This window comes from Eleginops maclovinus, chromosome 6 (assembly GCF_036324505.1).
Source record: "Eleginops maclovinus isolate JMC-PN-2008 ecotype Puerto Natales chromosome 6, JC_Emac_rtc_rv5, whole genome shotgun sequence".
In the NCBI taxonomy this organism is placed as follows: Eukaryota; Metazoa; Chordata; class Actinopteri; order Perciformes; family Eleginopidae; genus Eleginops; species Eleginops maclovinus.
The window spans coordinates 22314520-22327964 of NC_086354.1; the positions used below are offsets into that span (position 1 = coordinate 22314520).

Below are 13445 nucleotides of genomic sequence, written 5' to 3' on the forward strand. Positions count from 1 at the left end.
AAGGATGCAGGCCTTACCTGAAAACCACTGAGCTCAACACACTTTATGAAGTTGCCTTACCTGCCGCTTTGAAGCATTACCTGCTCTGGTCGTCTTTGTGTGTTGCAATGAGCTTAACAGAACCCTTTAGCAATGTCCGTGAGAATTGTTTGTCCGTCACGGTGTCAGCTTCTTGTTAATAGGCACATTTTGATTATTAGTATCTACTTCTTACTCCTCTTAATCTCTTTCTCTCTGCCTTCTGACAGGTTTCGTTTTAGGTGCATTGACGTTTGGCCAATCAATTAGTATTAGGACATCCTGTGACGGTGAATCCTCTCGCTTCCTCTTCCTCTAATGCTCATTGAGTGCCTTACCAAAGACTGGTCTAGGTTATTTAACTGGGTTTTACTGAGGAATCATAGGAAAAAGCATATTTCAATGTTCAATATTTCTCAGTATAAATGATGCTTAAAATAATCCTGGGTAAGAGGAATAAGTTACACGGCTTAAATGTTTTTTTTAAATCTCATTTTAAAATAAATATTGAAGGCTAAGAAGCTAATGGAGATCTTCCTATTACTTTGGACATTTCTGCGCTTCTGGAAGCAAAGATATCGAGAACATTTAAAACTGTGCGGCTAAAAGACACACACACACACACACACACACACACACACTCACACACCAATGAATCAGAGGTCAGTGGATTTCACGGTGAAGTAAGTTCAGTTAGTGAAGATGGGAGAGGGGAGTTACGCTGAGCATTAAATTATCATTTATTAAACGGGGACCATGAATTTCAGAGACTCAGGGTCAGTTTAGTCAGGGTCAATTTAGTCTTCATCAGTCTTTGCACAAAATGAATATTCTAATGGGAAAATGGCATTTATGCTAAAGAGGAGACTGTCACATCGAACTGCTTTGGGAAAGTAATACCCGGTTTCAATACTCGTCATTTAATATTTCAACATTTTGTTTAATTTCTTATAAAAGGCAGCTCTATCACAGGTCACATATGATCCCGACTGTACATATCTGTCTAACACATACATCCCCTCTTACAAACCTGTCTGCTTCCTCTGTGAATTATAAAGCATCCAGCTTTTAGACATCATAGGATAGGATGAGAAATCCATTGAAATCACCTCGTGCTGCACCTCAAGAGGCTTTCTATGCACCGCCCTCCGCCCCAGTGTCACACTTTCTTCGGCTGGGACGATGATTAGCTGCCTCCCCGAGGAATCGTTCCCCCCTCAGGATCTGCTCTTTGTGGCTCCTGCTGATAAGGCCAAGCTGATATCTGCTGTGGCTGCATGGGAAATGATATACACCGTGAGCTGCTGTCACACACACCATCGGGACAAAGGGAACTGGAATCCAGCCCCTGGTTATTGTTATTTTTTACAATAGAGCAGAGTGTATGTACAGAGAAAATTCTCACCAGGTGCTCGAGACAAAACAGAAGACAGTGCGAGGGTGACACATTGACTTCGTGGCTACAATGGCTGGGTTATAAACAAAATGTCACAGTTTCCACCCCCGCTACCGCCTGTGTCCAGACTGCTAACATGTCCATGGAGAGATAAAGAAGCTGCTGTCATCCATTTAAAGTAACTGGCAACATGAGCAGCTGAAAAGATCTAGATTTAATATGGTTAATTGCTGTTCAACTATTTAAATATCACATAATAATTGCCTCATTCTGAATTGATCTGACATTTCCTAACAACATATCTCATATATGCAGATGTCTTTTGATCATGTCATCTTTAAAGGGGCTCCATCATGCTCTCCAACACATTGATCGTGATAGGCTAAGGGGCAGGACATCTCTAAGCGGTTGCCCAATCACAACAGAGCCAGACAGCTAACCAATCAGAGCAGACTGGGCTCTGGTTTCAGACAGAGGGTGAAAAGAGGTGCTGCAGCACAGGCGGTATGAGAAAAATAAAGAGCTTTCTGAACATTACAGCATGGAGACATGTCCCAGGAGAGACATTAATAACAAATATGTATTTCATGGCTTTTTTGGAGAGTGTTTTCAATCACAAAGCTTTGTGTTACTCTGGTTATTACCTGGGAAGGGGGGAGTCAGTTCTGTATTTTCGTTTATGTTTCTGTTTTATTTAGCACTTTGTTTTGATATCACCTAATAGTGGACAGTATACAAACACTTCCCAGTTCGTGTGTGTGTTCCTGTCTACGCAGGAAACTCCCTGAAGATCTCTGCTCTGACTCTGGCTACCAGTTGTGCATGGTGATCGCACCCTCCTTAATCATTAAAACACACTTTCACACACTTACAGCCCGGCAGGCTCCTCTGCGGCCTCCTGCTCTGCATGATGATGGCGCTCCCCGCTGTGAGCTGCATGTCAACACTCTGCACGGCCACATGCAGCCCGTTCAACCAGAAGCCTCATCAAATAAAAAAAAGTGGAGAATCAGATACTGAGATGTGCCCGCACACAGCACAGTGTGACATCTTCATGCTGCTGGTACAAAGCACTGCAGGAGACCACACACAAACATCGATACACAGAACATCAATATGCCTGGTGCCTTCTGTTCTGTCTGCTTGAAGCTGTAACTTGGCATTAAGAACATGTGGGATGATTTGCATCTTTATGAAACTGCATGTTCATTCCACCTGACAATACCGTGGCAGGAGTAACACGTGCAAATGAAGAAACATCTTCATTGACTTCACAACTAGCTAACGCAGCTAGCCTTCAAATGTACTGACAGGTCCCAGCTGTGTGCGTCACGTTTTAGTGTTTGTGCTTTAATATTTACATCAGGCAGCACGATTCTCTTAATGCAAGTGTTTTGTGTCGTTGCAGTGTGTTTGCAACTGTTGGCGACCGTAGACAACTCGAGATTTTTTGATAATGACTGTATTTTAAAAACATAATGAACAGTTGGCATAAGGAAAAGTGTGTTTTGTGTGATTTGGGTGAACAATGGCATTAAGTGGATTGTCTTTTTGTTTGTTCCTTCCCAAGTGGGATGTCTTTGAGGCTGCTTCCTCCAAAAATCTCTGTATTTAATTCTTCTGTGAGAATATAATAAACTTGTTTCATGATAAATTTCACCGCTCCAACTGTGTCGTCAACTTTCCACCTGCAGGGGAGACAATTACAATTCAGATCAGACGTCATGTCTGATGACAACAGGCGTCTCAGCTGGTGTTTGTCAGGAAAACATTTCTCCAGATGTTGATCTGTTGCCTGAAGCATGAGGAAGAATCTGAGCGTTGGATCCAGAGGCTGCACAGCATGTTGTTTGTTTGCTGTGTTTCTGCATGGATCTGATCTCTGCATGTTTTTCCACACGTCTGCCTCCCCGAGTGCCGTGATGGGGGTGTGACCGCTGTTGTACAAATCAGAAAGTCAGCAGCTAAGGATTTAAGCAGATAACTTCTCTGCAGACACGTCGCCTTTTTGAGGTCACCTTTGAATTGTGCCTCCAGGCAGCAGAAGAGACATCTAATATATTCCTTATGCATTCCTCTAAGAGCCTCTAGTGTCACTTTGGAGCAGTCAAATGTGATAATAGAAGATCCAAGAACAGCAGTCAAAATGTCGCCAGTTATTCTAAATAAAACAAAATGAACCTCTTGACTTCTTACACCCCGATATCCCTGAAGGGAGAATCGGTTTGCATGGTTTAACTCAGGCCTTGCATCCAAAATATTGTCAGATTGATCTCTAAGAGGAGATCTGCTGCCTTTCTGAGGACCAACAGTGCATATTATTAGGATTTTGGGGGCTTGATAATATGGCATTGTTGCTTTTTTAACACACAAATCTCACAAGTAATTAAAGTTGTCTCAGGATTGACGGTAGCTGTTACAAAATATTTATGAATTGCTTTATTAGAGACTTTTACCTTCTCCTGTTTGTGCTCTACTTTTTGTTTAATTCCAATTCCTGTTACTAGTGAGCCATCAATAACGAGGGCAGACCTTTTAATTAATTTAACATGGGTTGAATAAATGCTGTCGCCCCCCCACATGGAAGGAGTGAACTCCACTGCAGAGCAATCAATGATTTGTTGCGTTTGAAAGGCCAGTCCTTATTGTTCTTCTCTGATATGATTGAGGTTGTAAAGGTCATTGCATTTTCCAGGAATCAAACATTGCCCTCCTGCATGGAAGGCGATGTTCTCCTCAAGCACCCCCGCTGTGTTGTTATTACAATAACGGGTCGCATTAATGGGAGCCCCCGGAGACCCCTCAACGTTATTATTATCTTACACATCTGGGCTGTTATGAAGCCTAGAACTGGATCTTACGCCCACCACATCATTCGCTGGAGGTGGTGATAAAGTAGATTTACCCAAGTATTATTTATAAATACTTGCACTTTACTTGAGTATTTCCACGTTGTGCCACAAATACTTCATTTTTAAAGATAAGATTTATCTTTTTGATCCCAATTTGGGATTTGTCTTTGTTACAGCAGTATGTTAAAAGGCATTGCACATAATGTGAAAATAGAAAATATACAATTATAAGCAAATGTTGTTCTTTTTACTGCATTACATTTATATAAAACTCATAGTGTTATACTTACTAAATCCAGCAACAAACTGGTCCCGTGTTCAGCTGAGTGTGTATGTTACTCTGATTGTAATTTGTGCATTTTAACAATTTGGGTTTTATTTTTTTGAAATAGAGCAAATACTTCAACTCCACAACATGTTGAGTGACATCACTATGTAACACCCGCACTCCAACACATTGTACATGATGGGCTATGGGGGCGGGGCATCTCCATCGGTCAACCAATCACAACAGAGCCGGCCAGCTAACCAATCAGAGCAGACTGGGCTCTGGTTTCAGACAGAGGGTGAAAAGAGGTTCTGCAGCACAGGCAGTATGAGAAAAATAAAGAGTTTCTGAAGATTAGAGCATGGAGACATGACATAAAGAGGCACAAAATATAAATATGACCCTGAAAATGAGCAGAACAGGGCCCCTTTAAACCCGCTCTGATTGTTGTTAGACATTTGAAAAATACTGCTTCTAACTTTTTGATTTAGCGTTTCATGAACGACAAATCGACTCGAATGAAAATCATGCACACCATCAATATGTATGCCTCTGCTCCTCATCTCATTTCTATACAATTGAAAAAGATGTATCCTAACAAGTGATGTATGAGCAGTTTCACTAGCCTCATTTCCATCTCATAATGAGCCTCACCCGATGCAGACGGATGATGACGAGCCGTGGAGCTGGGGGGAAGTTGCCCTCGTGTTGCCCAGATATTTGTCTGGAAAACTTACAATTGATGATGAGGTCAGCGAAGGTTTCACATTGTCCTTCCTGAACATGTCTGTCACAGCTGCTCATTAAAATTCAAATGTATATTGACCGTGTCGTTATGCACTAATAACTGCAGCGGATATCTTCCCCGCAGCGTACAGTGGAGTCTATATATCTCCATTTATTAGTGACTTCTGCTGCACCACTTTTCCGCATGAATACCAATTCAAGCTAGCGGTCATTAATTCTTAACCAATGTATGATCTCCCAGTAGCCTTGTCATTATATTTCTTCAAAAGACACAGATTGCATATAAAAGTGTTGACATTTCACTAAAATAAAGATTGATACTCCGTCACAGTGATCTTTATCTGCTCATTTATATTAAGCTATAAGCTGTACCACTTAATTTAAAGTTGTGTGACAAGTATGAGAGGAAACGTTTAAATGCAGCAAATTCCCAAAACAAATTAAAATAGTATACTTTCTGATTGATGTTCCCTCTATGAGGGCGGTGGTAGCAAAGTCCATAGGGACTTGGCCTGGGAAGGTCACCAGTTCAAGTCCCCGAAAGACCAAGTGCTACCGAGGTGTAGGGAACGGTGCCTTGTCCCTGAGCAAGGCACGGTTCCCTACACTGTCCCCCGAGCCCACTGCTCCTAACACTAGGATGGGTCAAATGCAGAATGTAAAATTTCCCCTCCCAGGGATGATTAAAGGCTCCTTCGTATTCTATAACTCTGAGGAACCTCCAGTGTTTTACAAATGTGTCTGAGCTATTTAAAAGAAATGAATAGAGGAAGCAGAAAATATTGTACCTGTCGTGTTAAATATGGATGTTCACATGAAAGATTTAAGAAGTCCATGGGTATTTGAGAGAGTGCAACCTGCTGTGACTTGACATTTTGTATTGTTTCCTTCACAATTCCTTCTTGAAATGTTTTTACTCCATCACTACTTCTTAAGTATTTGGTTCCAAACACTCAGCTGCAATTTTGTGAATAGCAAACGACAGGTATTCAAATGTGGTGTAGACTTATCGCTCCACACCATTGCAGGCAGAAAAAGAAGAAGGACCTCATCATGATACAGTTATTGTGCAAATAAAAGTAAAAGGAGGAGGATTTTAAATGTAGAAAGGCTGCTTAATGTCAAGGAATAAACCTACATTTTCTTTATTTTATAAACGCTCTGTAATTTCAGACAGAACACTGTAGGTTGTATGAAACGTTGCTACAGAAGTAAACATTGCATTTGTTTTCATTGATATAGAAAATCTCCATCACTGTTTTCAGCCTTTAGCCGGTGTTGACCTGCAGAGGGCGCTCTGCAGCCTCTCATCCCACCGGAAGAAGAAACAGACATGTGACATTTAACCGGATGTAAATAAACTAACCTTCCCGCGCAGTTAAACCGGCCGAACAAGACGGATAATCTGACAAAATGGACGAGCTATATTTGGATAACATCGACGAATATGTCAATGACCAGGATAAGATAGTGAGTGTACTCTTATTTTATCACATGTCCTCTTTCCTTAACATTAATGCTGACGTTAGAACCGAGTTCACTTCGGTGTGAATAGCTGCTGAACTGCATTAAAACACAGCTTGTTTACGGGTTGTTTTGCTTCTGGGCTGTTTTTTTTATTTATCATGGCGTTTCATACACCTTTGAACGACTTAATAAAGGGCTTTGGTTAATTCGGCTTATGTATAGTATTAGAAATGGTCGCTTAAGTTAAACAAAATATCATTTTTAAAACTAGTTGCAGCTCAACGCTTCTGCATGGGTCCGCCAACGGCTGTGTGTTTTATTTTGAAATACATCAGAATGTCCTGATATTCTCTGAGTGACTTTCTGAGGTGGCCTGCTATCACCCTGAAGTGAAATGAGTCTTTACGTTTGATTTCTTTATTTATTCTTATCTAAAAACAAAGGGAGGATAGCTCACATTGTTAACGTTGTTTTATTTTGAAACTACATCAGGATGTCCTCTGAGTGGCTAGTTGGTATTAATAGTTAATTAATGCTGCAGTTAGTCTCACCATTTCAACGGCAACTTGCCTGTGTTTATACAACAGTTGCAGAAATTAAACTGGTAATTAATCATGGTTATTCTTTTCTCATAAGTGTCTCGTTCTTGTGCCAAGGAAAACAATTGAGTATTAACTCTAATGTTGCATTGTGTGTTTTTTTGTTTGTTTACCAGGTGACCTATAAGTGGCTGAGCCTCACTCTAGGAGTCCATGTCAACACAGCCAAACAGTGAGTGGGTTTTTCTATTTTTTGTTGGAATAATTAGCAGAAATGGGCACAAGTCTAGGTGGTCATACATAAACAGGTATTCGCTACATGGAATAAACTATGAATAAGAAAAACACATCCCCACCACGCTAACCAGGTTTTGACTATCGGGCAGGTGATACCTAAAATAAATAAATTATAATATCAAGAAAGAAGCGCCAAGTGTTAATCATTACCCAGACATCTGTACAATAACTACGCAAAATGTAGGCTAAATTATACAAATTATTATACATTATTTAAATTATAATAAACAAAATAGGTTAACAAGGCTAAGAATTTCGTTTTTACCCCAGAGACGCATTTTGCTCAGTCCCCAAACAATATAATTAATATTAAGTACAATACCAGTTAAAAACCAGTGTCTTGTTTGCAGAATGCTCTTCCATTATTTGGATTACAAGAGAAAGGAGAGTTCAGCTCAGCTCCATGCCACCTACCTCGTGTCAGGGAATTTTGTGGACAACGGCCAGTTGGTGAGAAATACAATAAATGAACAAGAATGTAATTTGCATATTTCTTTTTCTGGAGACGTTTTATTAAGTTTTGCTGCTCTTTTGTTTCCTTGCAGAGCCACAAGGTGTTGATTGTAAAAGAGGACAAGTTGGAAGGTGTGAACTAAAACTTCACTATTTTCTAATTCAAATTCAGTGTCTTGGTTTATTTATGGAGGTATCTATTGAGGAAGAGGCAGAAGCTCAGGTGTGATGTCTTTTCCAGACTTCAAATCCAAGATGAGCTTGATAGCCAGTGTCCACGTCTACAGTGTCCAGAAGGCTTTACTGAAGGACAGCGGTCCCCTCTACAGCGTGGACTATGATGCCGTGAAAGACAATCTGGAGAACTGCAGCAAGTATGTTGTATTTTATACTTTCCTGTAGTAAAAGCTCAACAGCAATCAGGGTGTTGACAGTATTGTATACATGTCTTATTCTATTTGAGCTTCTTTTATTGTTATTCTCTTGGCTTGTTATTTTAGGTGCTTGTGTTGCATAATGTCTAAATGCTTTTAATGTTTTTGTAAAGCACTTTGAATCGCCCTGTCGTGCTATATAATAAACTTGCCTTGCCTTACACGGGAAATAAAAGCATGTTTTATATTGACACTGTAGAGAGCTATGATTTTACCCAATGTCTACGTCAATGCCTACTGTAGTCTAGTGAATATAGTAACCCAGCAGCAATCTAGGGTTAAAAAAAGAGACGCATCTGTTTAATCATACCAGTCTTTAGGAAAGTTCTGCGTTGTTCCTACTTCCTCCTTTTCTGTTTGCAGGTTCAGTGCGATCAGCTGTGCCTGTGCGGTGCCCGTGTCTTCTGTGGAGCTGCAGCAGACGAGAGAAATCCAGAGATCTCCTTCACCAGAGCCTGAGGGCAAAAAGTCTTGCATGAACGGGAGTGCTATTCTGGCTTCAAAGCCTGCCATCAAGCCACAGAAAGGCATCATGGGAATGTTTGGGAACAAGACATCTCCTAAGAACCAGGATAACGGCAAAGAGGTTAAGTCTGAGCAGAAGGAGGATGCAGCTGTGGTACGTCTGACAGAGTATTCGATGATTAACGGTTTCATTCATGTTTTTGAATTATTACGAGCTGCCACTAGAGTTTGGGTATCCCCTGTATTAATGGTGACCATCTTCAGCAAACCTCTGTTTTCAGCTGTAGTCTTTCTGGTGATTTCTTCCCACTGCAATGTGCTGGGGGGTTGTGACTTAACTGGTGTGTTTGATATTGTAGGATGATGCCCCCAAAAGCAAGCCAGCTGCAAAAGCCAATCCCATGATGAACTTCTTTGGGAGTCAAGCAGCAAGTGAGCATTTTAACGTTGTTTCAAAACCTTCTTGCAATGTTTGCTAGCTGCTTCTGCTACTCCTAATATTCTTCTGTTTCCATTTTTTTTTAAGGAAAGATCATTTGGTGGATTCAATTCAAAATACTTTAATCCAACATGATAATATTTGATGGCAGTGGCATGCAATGTCACTCTATGTGTATGGACGGATAAATGTATTTGCACATTTTAACATGTGTGCCTTTGTGGTGTTGGACACATGCCATTAAGACTTTGGGTTTGACTCACTTAGACAAATAAACCAATGCTTAGGAACCATTTAGTAGTTTGTGTTAGATGTGTTTAGTAGTTATTTGGATTTTGTTTTTGTCTTGTACATGTTTCTAAAAATGAACTCTCTGGAATTTCTGATGTATTATTAATGTGTCTTGGCTCCTTTTCTCAAACTGAAGATAGTTTGTGAGGGTGACACATTTCACATATCTCCATACATGTCTTATGATGGTTAATGTTTGTTAATAAAATTACTTAGATTGTAAGAGCCCGGTAGTATTAAGCACCTCAGTTCAGGTGAGCCCTCTTCACCTCTTAGATGAACAACAGGAGTAACCACAACCAACAGAAATAAATGGAGTTTTTTCTTGACACAACAAGACTGATGAACATGACGGACGTTTCAGATGAAAAACACATTTAAAACAAATCTGGGCTACTCAACTTGATGAGTTGTTGTGCTGAATTATCTCTAACCCTCCTGACCAAAGCTTCCTTATTTCTTCAGAGAAACCAGAAAAGCCTGTGAAGCAGGAGGAAGCTGCTCCGTCGTCTTCATCGGTTGAGCCGAAGCCTCCGCAACCTGAAGAAAAACAACCAGCTGCTGTCGTGAAGCCAAAACCTAAAGACACCAAGATAGAGTTCAGGAGGTGTGTGTGGATTATTTTAACTTGAAGTATTGAGTTGTGCCACGACTCGGTGAAATGAAAGAAATCGTATATCTCAAATATGTTTTACAAAATACCTCAATATACAATTGAATCGCTAAATGTTCACATAATAATCATTTGATAATCTTCATTAATTGGGATTTCATGACCAACTAGTTAAAAAGCAAATAGTACAAGAGTCTGTTACATTGTTTATAAAGTTGTTGTTGAAGCTTTGTTGTATTGAAGTCAAATAAACACAACTTGTATTTTATAACATTATAAACATATCCAAAATCAAGACGATATCTAGTCTCTTATCACAATATCCTTTAATAATATCTATATATTGTCCCAATTTGTGTTCAGTACTTTAAATAGAAACAGAGACAAGAACAGGAGACTGTTTTTCTCCATTTAATGACTGACTATAGAAATATTAAAGTTTCTCCTAAATTTAGGGGCATTTATTGAGTTGTGACGGACTCACACAAGTCAAAGGTCGCTTGAAATGTATTTAAATTCCTCCTCTTCCCCTAAGCAAAACCAAGCGAGTCGAGGACTCAAACAGCGAAGACGAGAAAATGGACAAGAAAAAGAGACGAAGGATTAAGAAGCCTGTATCAGAGAGCAGCGATGAAGATGGTGAGCTGCTAACTTGAAGTCATTTCCAGGAAATTACTTTTTGAAAATGATTGTTGCCTAAAAATAAACGGCAAATGACTTGGAAAGTTGACAACAGAAAGGAAAAGATTTGCCTTTAATTTGAATGAAATAGGGGAATTTCAAAAGCCCTAACATCTGTACACCTCTTCAGTGATTCCAGATTCTCCACAGCAGGTGGAAACAAGAGAACCGACACCGAGTCCTAAGAAGGAGATCAAGGCTGTTTCACATTCACATGTAAGAGATCAATATTGTAGGGTTGCTGTGATAACTGGAACACAAAGATATAGGTCATATAAATCCATTTGTTCCACTAATAGCCTTTTGATCAAGTGTTCTCTATGTATTTGATATATAGCAATAACGTGTTTTCTTTCATTGCTACAGCAGAGAGGTGCTGAGATGAATACGAGGAAGAGGAGACGAGTCCTGAAATCACGCACCTTTTTAGATGAAGAAGGATGCATCGGTATGAGAAGCAAACCGATGATTCACCAATACATCCTCTAACTGGATCACATTTGTTAATGTTATTTCATTTTCCCCCAATGTTATACATCATTTGTATTTTTAGAGAGTATAGATCATTTTCGTAACATACCAGTATTCCAGTATACTGAATTATCGATTATATTCTCAAACTAAAATACAATAATAAGCCTTGGCTTTTTTCAAAATAAAAGCAGGTTTTTTTGTATAGCACATTTGTAATGCATCATCTGCAGCTCAGAGTGCTTTAACGAGGCACACGTCACAGTTTAAAACACAAGCCGAGCTTTACATGCAGCAAACAACAGGATTCTTCACTTTAAGAGAGCCGTTAAATAATGATAATAAAAAGTAAAACAGTGAAATGAAGATCATTCTTTGAAAAATACAAAAAGACTAAATTAATAAATAGGATAAAATATAAATACCTATTAAATGAAATTCAAAACACCCACTTAAAAGGGAATTCTGCTAATCCAATTTTAAACAATATCAAAATAACCAAAGAACAAAAGACCATTTCAAAGTAGGGTGTCGCCAATAAAAAGCGTATTTAAAAATATCAAGAGATGTGTATTTAATCATCAAATAATCTGCCAAATATATAAAAACTCTTTTAGGAATGGGCTATAAAATGTAAGAAAAGCAGCAGCTATTGGAAACTTTTTCAAAACCCCAGTTGTTCTAAACATGCTTGCTCTATCTGACCAAAAAGTCAATTATATTTGGTTGATTAATATTATTATGAAGATCTGATTTAAAAGCTAATAGTTACATTTGAGAAAATTGAGATTTTTTTAAGAGCAGTTTTTCTCAAAACAAATGAATCAAGAAAATTCATCTGATTTTTGTGTCCATAGATAATGGGGTTTGATGAAACCATTTAAAAACATTATGATATAATGCAGTTCCATTAACCACCACCCCCACCTATTGCCATATACTCACACATTAATCCCACATTTACCCCGATATTCTTTTTCTTTCACAGTGACAGAGAAAGACTATGAGAGTGAATCGTACTCCGAAACAGAAGACGACTTCCAGGCAGCGAAACACGCTCCGAAACATCCCGTCCCCGCAAAGCTACCTGCGAGTAACAAACTGGACGAAAAGAAGAGCCAGAAGAAAAATAACACAAATAAAGGATCCAAACAAGCTTCAATTATGGGATTTTTCCAGAAGAAATGAGGATGGGCAACGTCAGACCCTTTTTTTATTGGCACTGAGGAACAACGAACACTGCTGCAGACATTCTGTGAGGAGGTTTTCATGAAGCTGAACCTAAAATACTTGGACGAATGCAAATTAGTGTGACGACTAGTTTCCTTTTCACCTCACCATTACCTGCTTTGAATACATGAGAACTCAATAAACTTTAAACACTGAAACTGAATGTGTTGTTTCATATAAAGAGAATATATTCTGCTCATTTTCAGGATACTTTGTGCTTCGACTGTGACAGGTCTATGCTTAATGCTTGAAACAGTGTAATTGTACACAACTCAAACGCCCCCATGGGACTCCTTTGTTTACTTCTGGAACATAGTGACCTCTCTACTGTATGTAACACTAAGCTTCTATTGGCGAGCACTCCCAACACGTTGTTCGTTGACTAAGGGGCGGGACATCTCTAGGCGGTTGACCACTCACAACAGAGCTGGCCAGCTAACCAATCAGAGCAGACTGGACTCTGGTTTCAGACAGAGGGGGAAAAGAGGTGCTGCAGCACAGGCAGTATGAGAAACATAAAGAGCTTTTTGTACATTAAAGCATGGAGACATGTCCCAGGGGAGGAGCAAAATACACACATAAACCTGAAAGTGAGCACAACAGGGACTCTTTAAGTAAAGTACTTTTAACACCCCTGAAAATGAAGCTATGTATATATGAGTAAATTGTCCAGAAGGGCTTTATGTGAAAATAAAAAGCGTGTTTTCCCAAATTTCTGCAGAAATTAGACAGTTAGGAGAGGTTGGAGAGTATCCTATAAATATGTAATTCACTATTGTAAATT

At 39.4% G+C, this 13445-nt stretch overlaps 1 protein-coding gene across 2 annotated transcripts; it reads left to right on the forward strand.

Annotated features, from left to right (window-relative positions):
- The first annotated feature begins 6590 nt into the window (after positions 1 to 6590).
- pold3 (polymerase (DNA-directed), delta 3, accessory subunit) lies at positions 6591 to 12824 on the forward strand. Of its 2 annotated transcripts, none has more exons than XM_063884947.1 (12): positions 6591 to 6751; positions 7464 to 7519; positions 7935 to 8034; positions 8130 to 8169; positions 8279 to 8411; positions 8835 to 9090; positions 9296 to 9368; positions 10132 to 10273; positions 10815 to 10918; positions 11091 to 11176; positions 11327 to 11408; positions 12420 to 12824. In XM_063884947.1, the coding sequence occupies exons 1-12, from the start codon at positions 6695 to 6697 to the stop codon at positions 12617 to 12619; spliced, it is 1329 nt and encodes a 442-aa protein (XP_063741017.1). In that variant the 5' UTR covers positions 6591 to 6694; the 3' UTR covers positions 12620 to 12824. The 2 variants fall into 2 exon arrangements, with proteins under 2 accessions (XP_063741017.1, XP_063741018.1); XM_063884948.1 differs by having other exon boundaries at positions 11330 to 11408.
- The last annotated feature ends 621 nt before the right edge of the window (positions 12825 to 13445 follow it).

Excerpts from the sequence above, each read along its gene's own strand:
- pold3 (XM_063884947.1), top strand. The coding sequence starts at position 6,695 with ATGGACGAGCTATATTTGGATAACATCGACGAATATGTCAATGACCAG. Across the intron at positions 8,412-8,834 it reads AATCTGGAGAACTGCAGCAA|GTTCAGTGCGATCAGCTGTG; the intron begins GTATGTTGTATT and ends TTCTGTTTGCAG. Across the intron at positions 9,091-9,295 it reads AGAAGGAGGATGCAGCTGTG|GATGATGCCCCCAAAAGCAA; the intron begins GTACGTCTGACA and ends TTGATATTGTAG.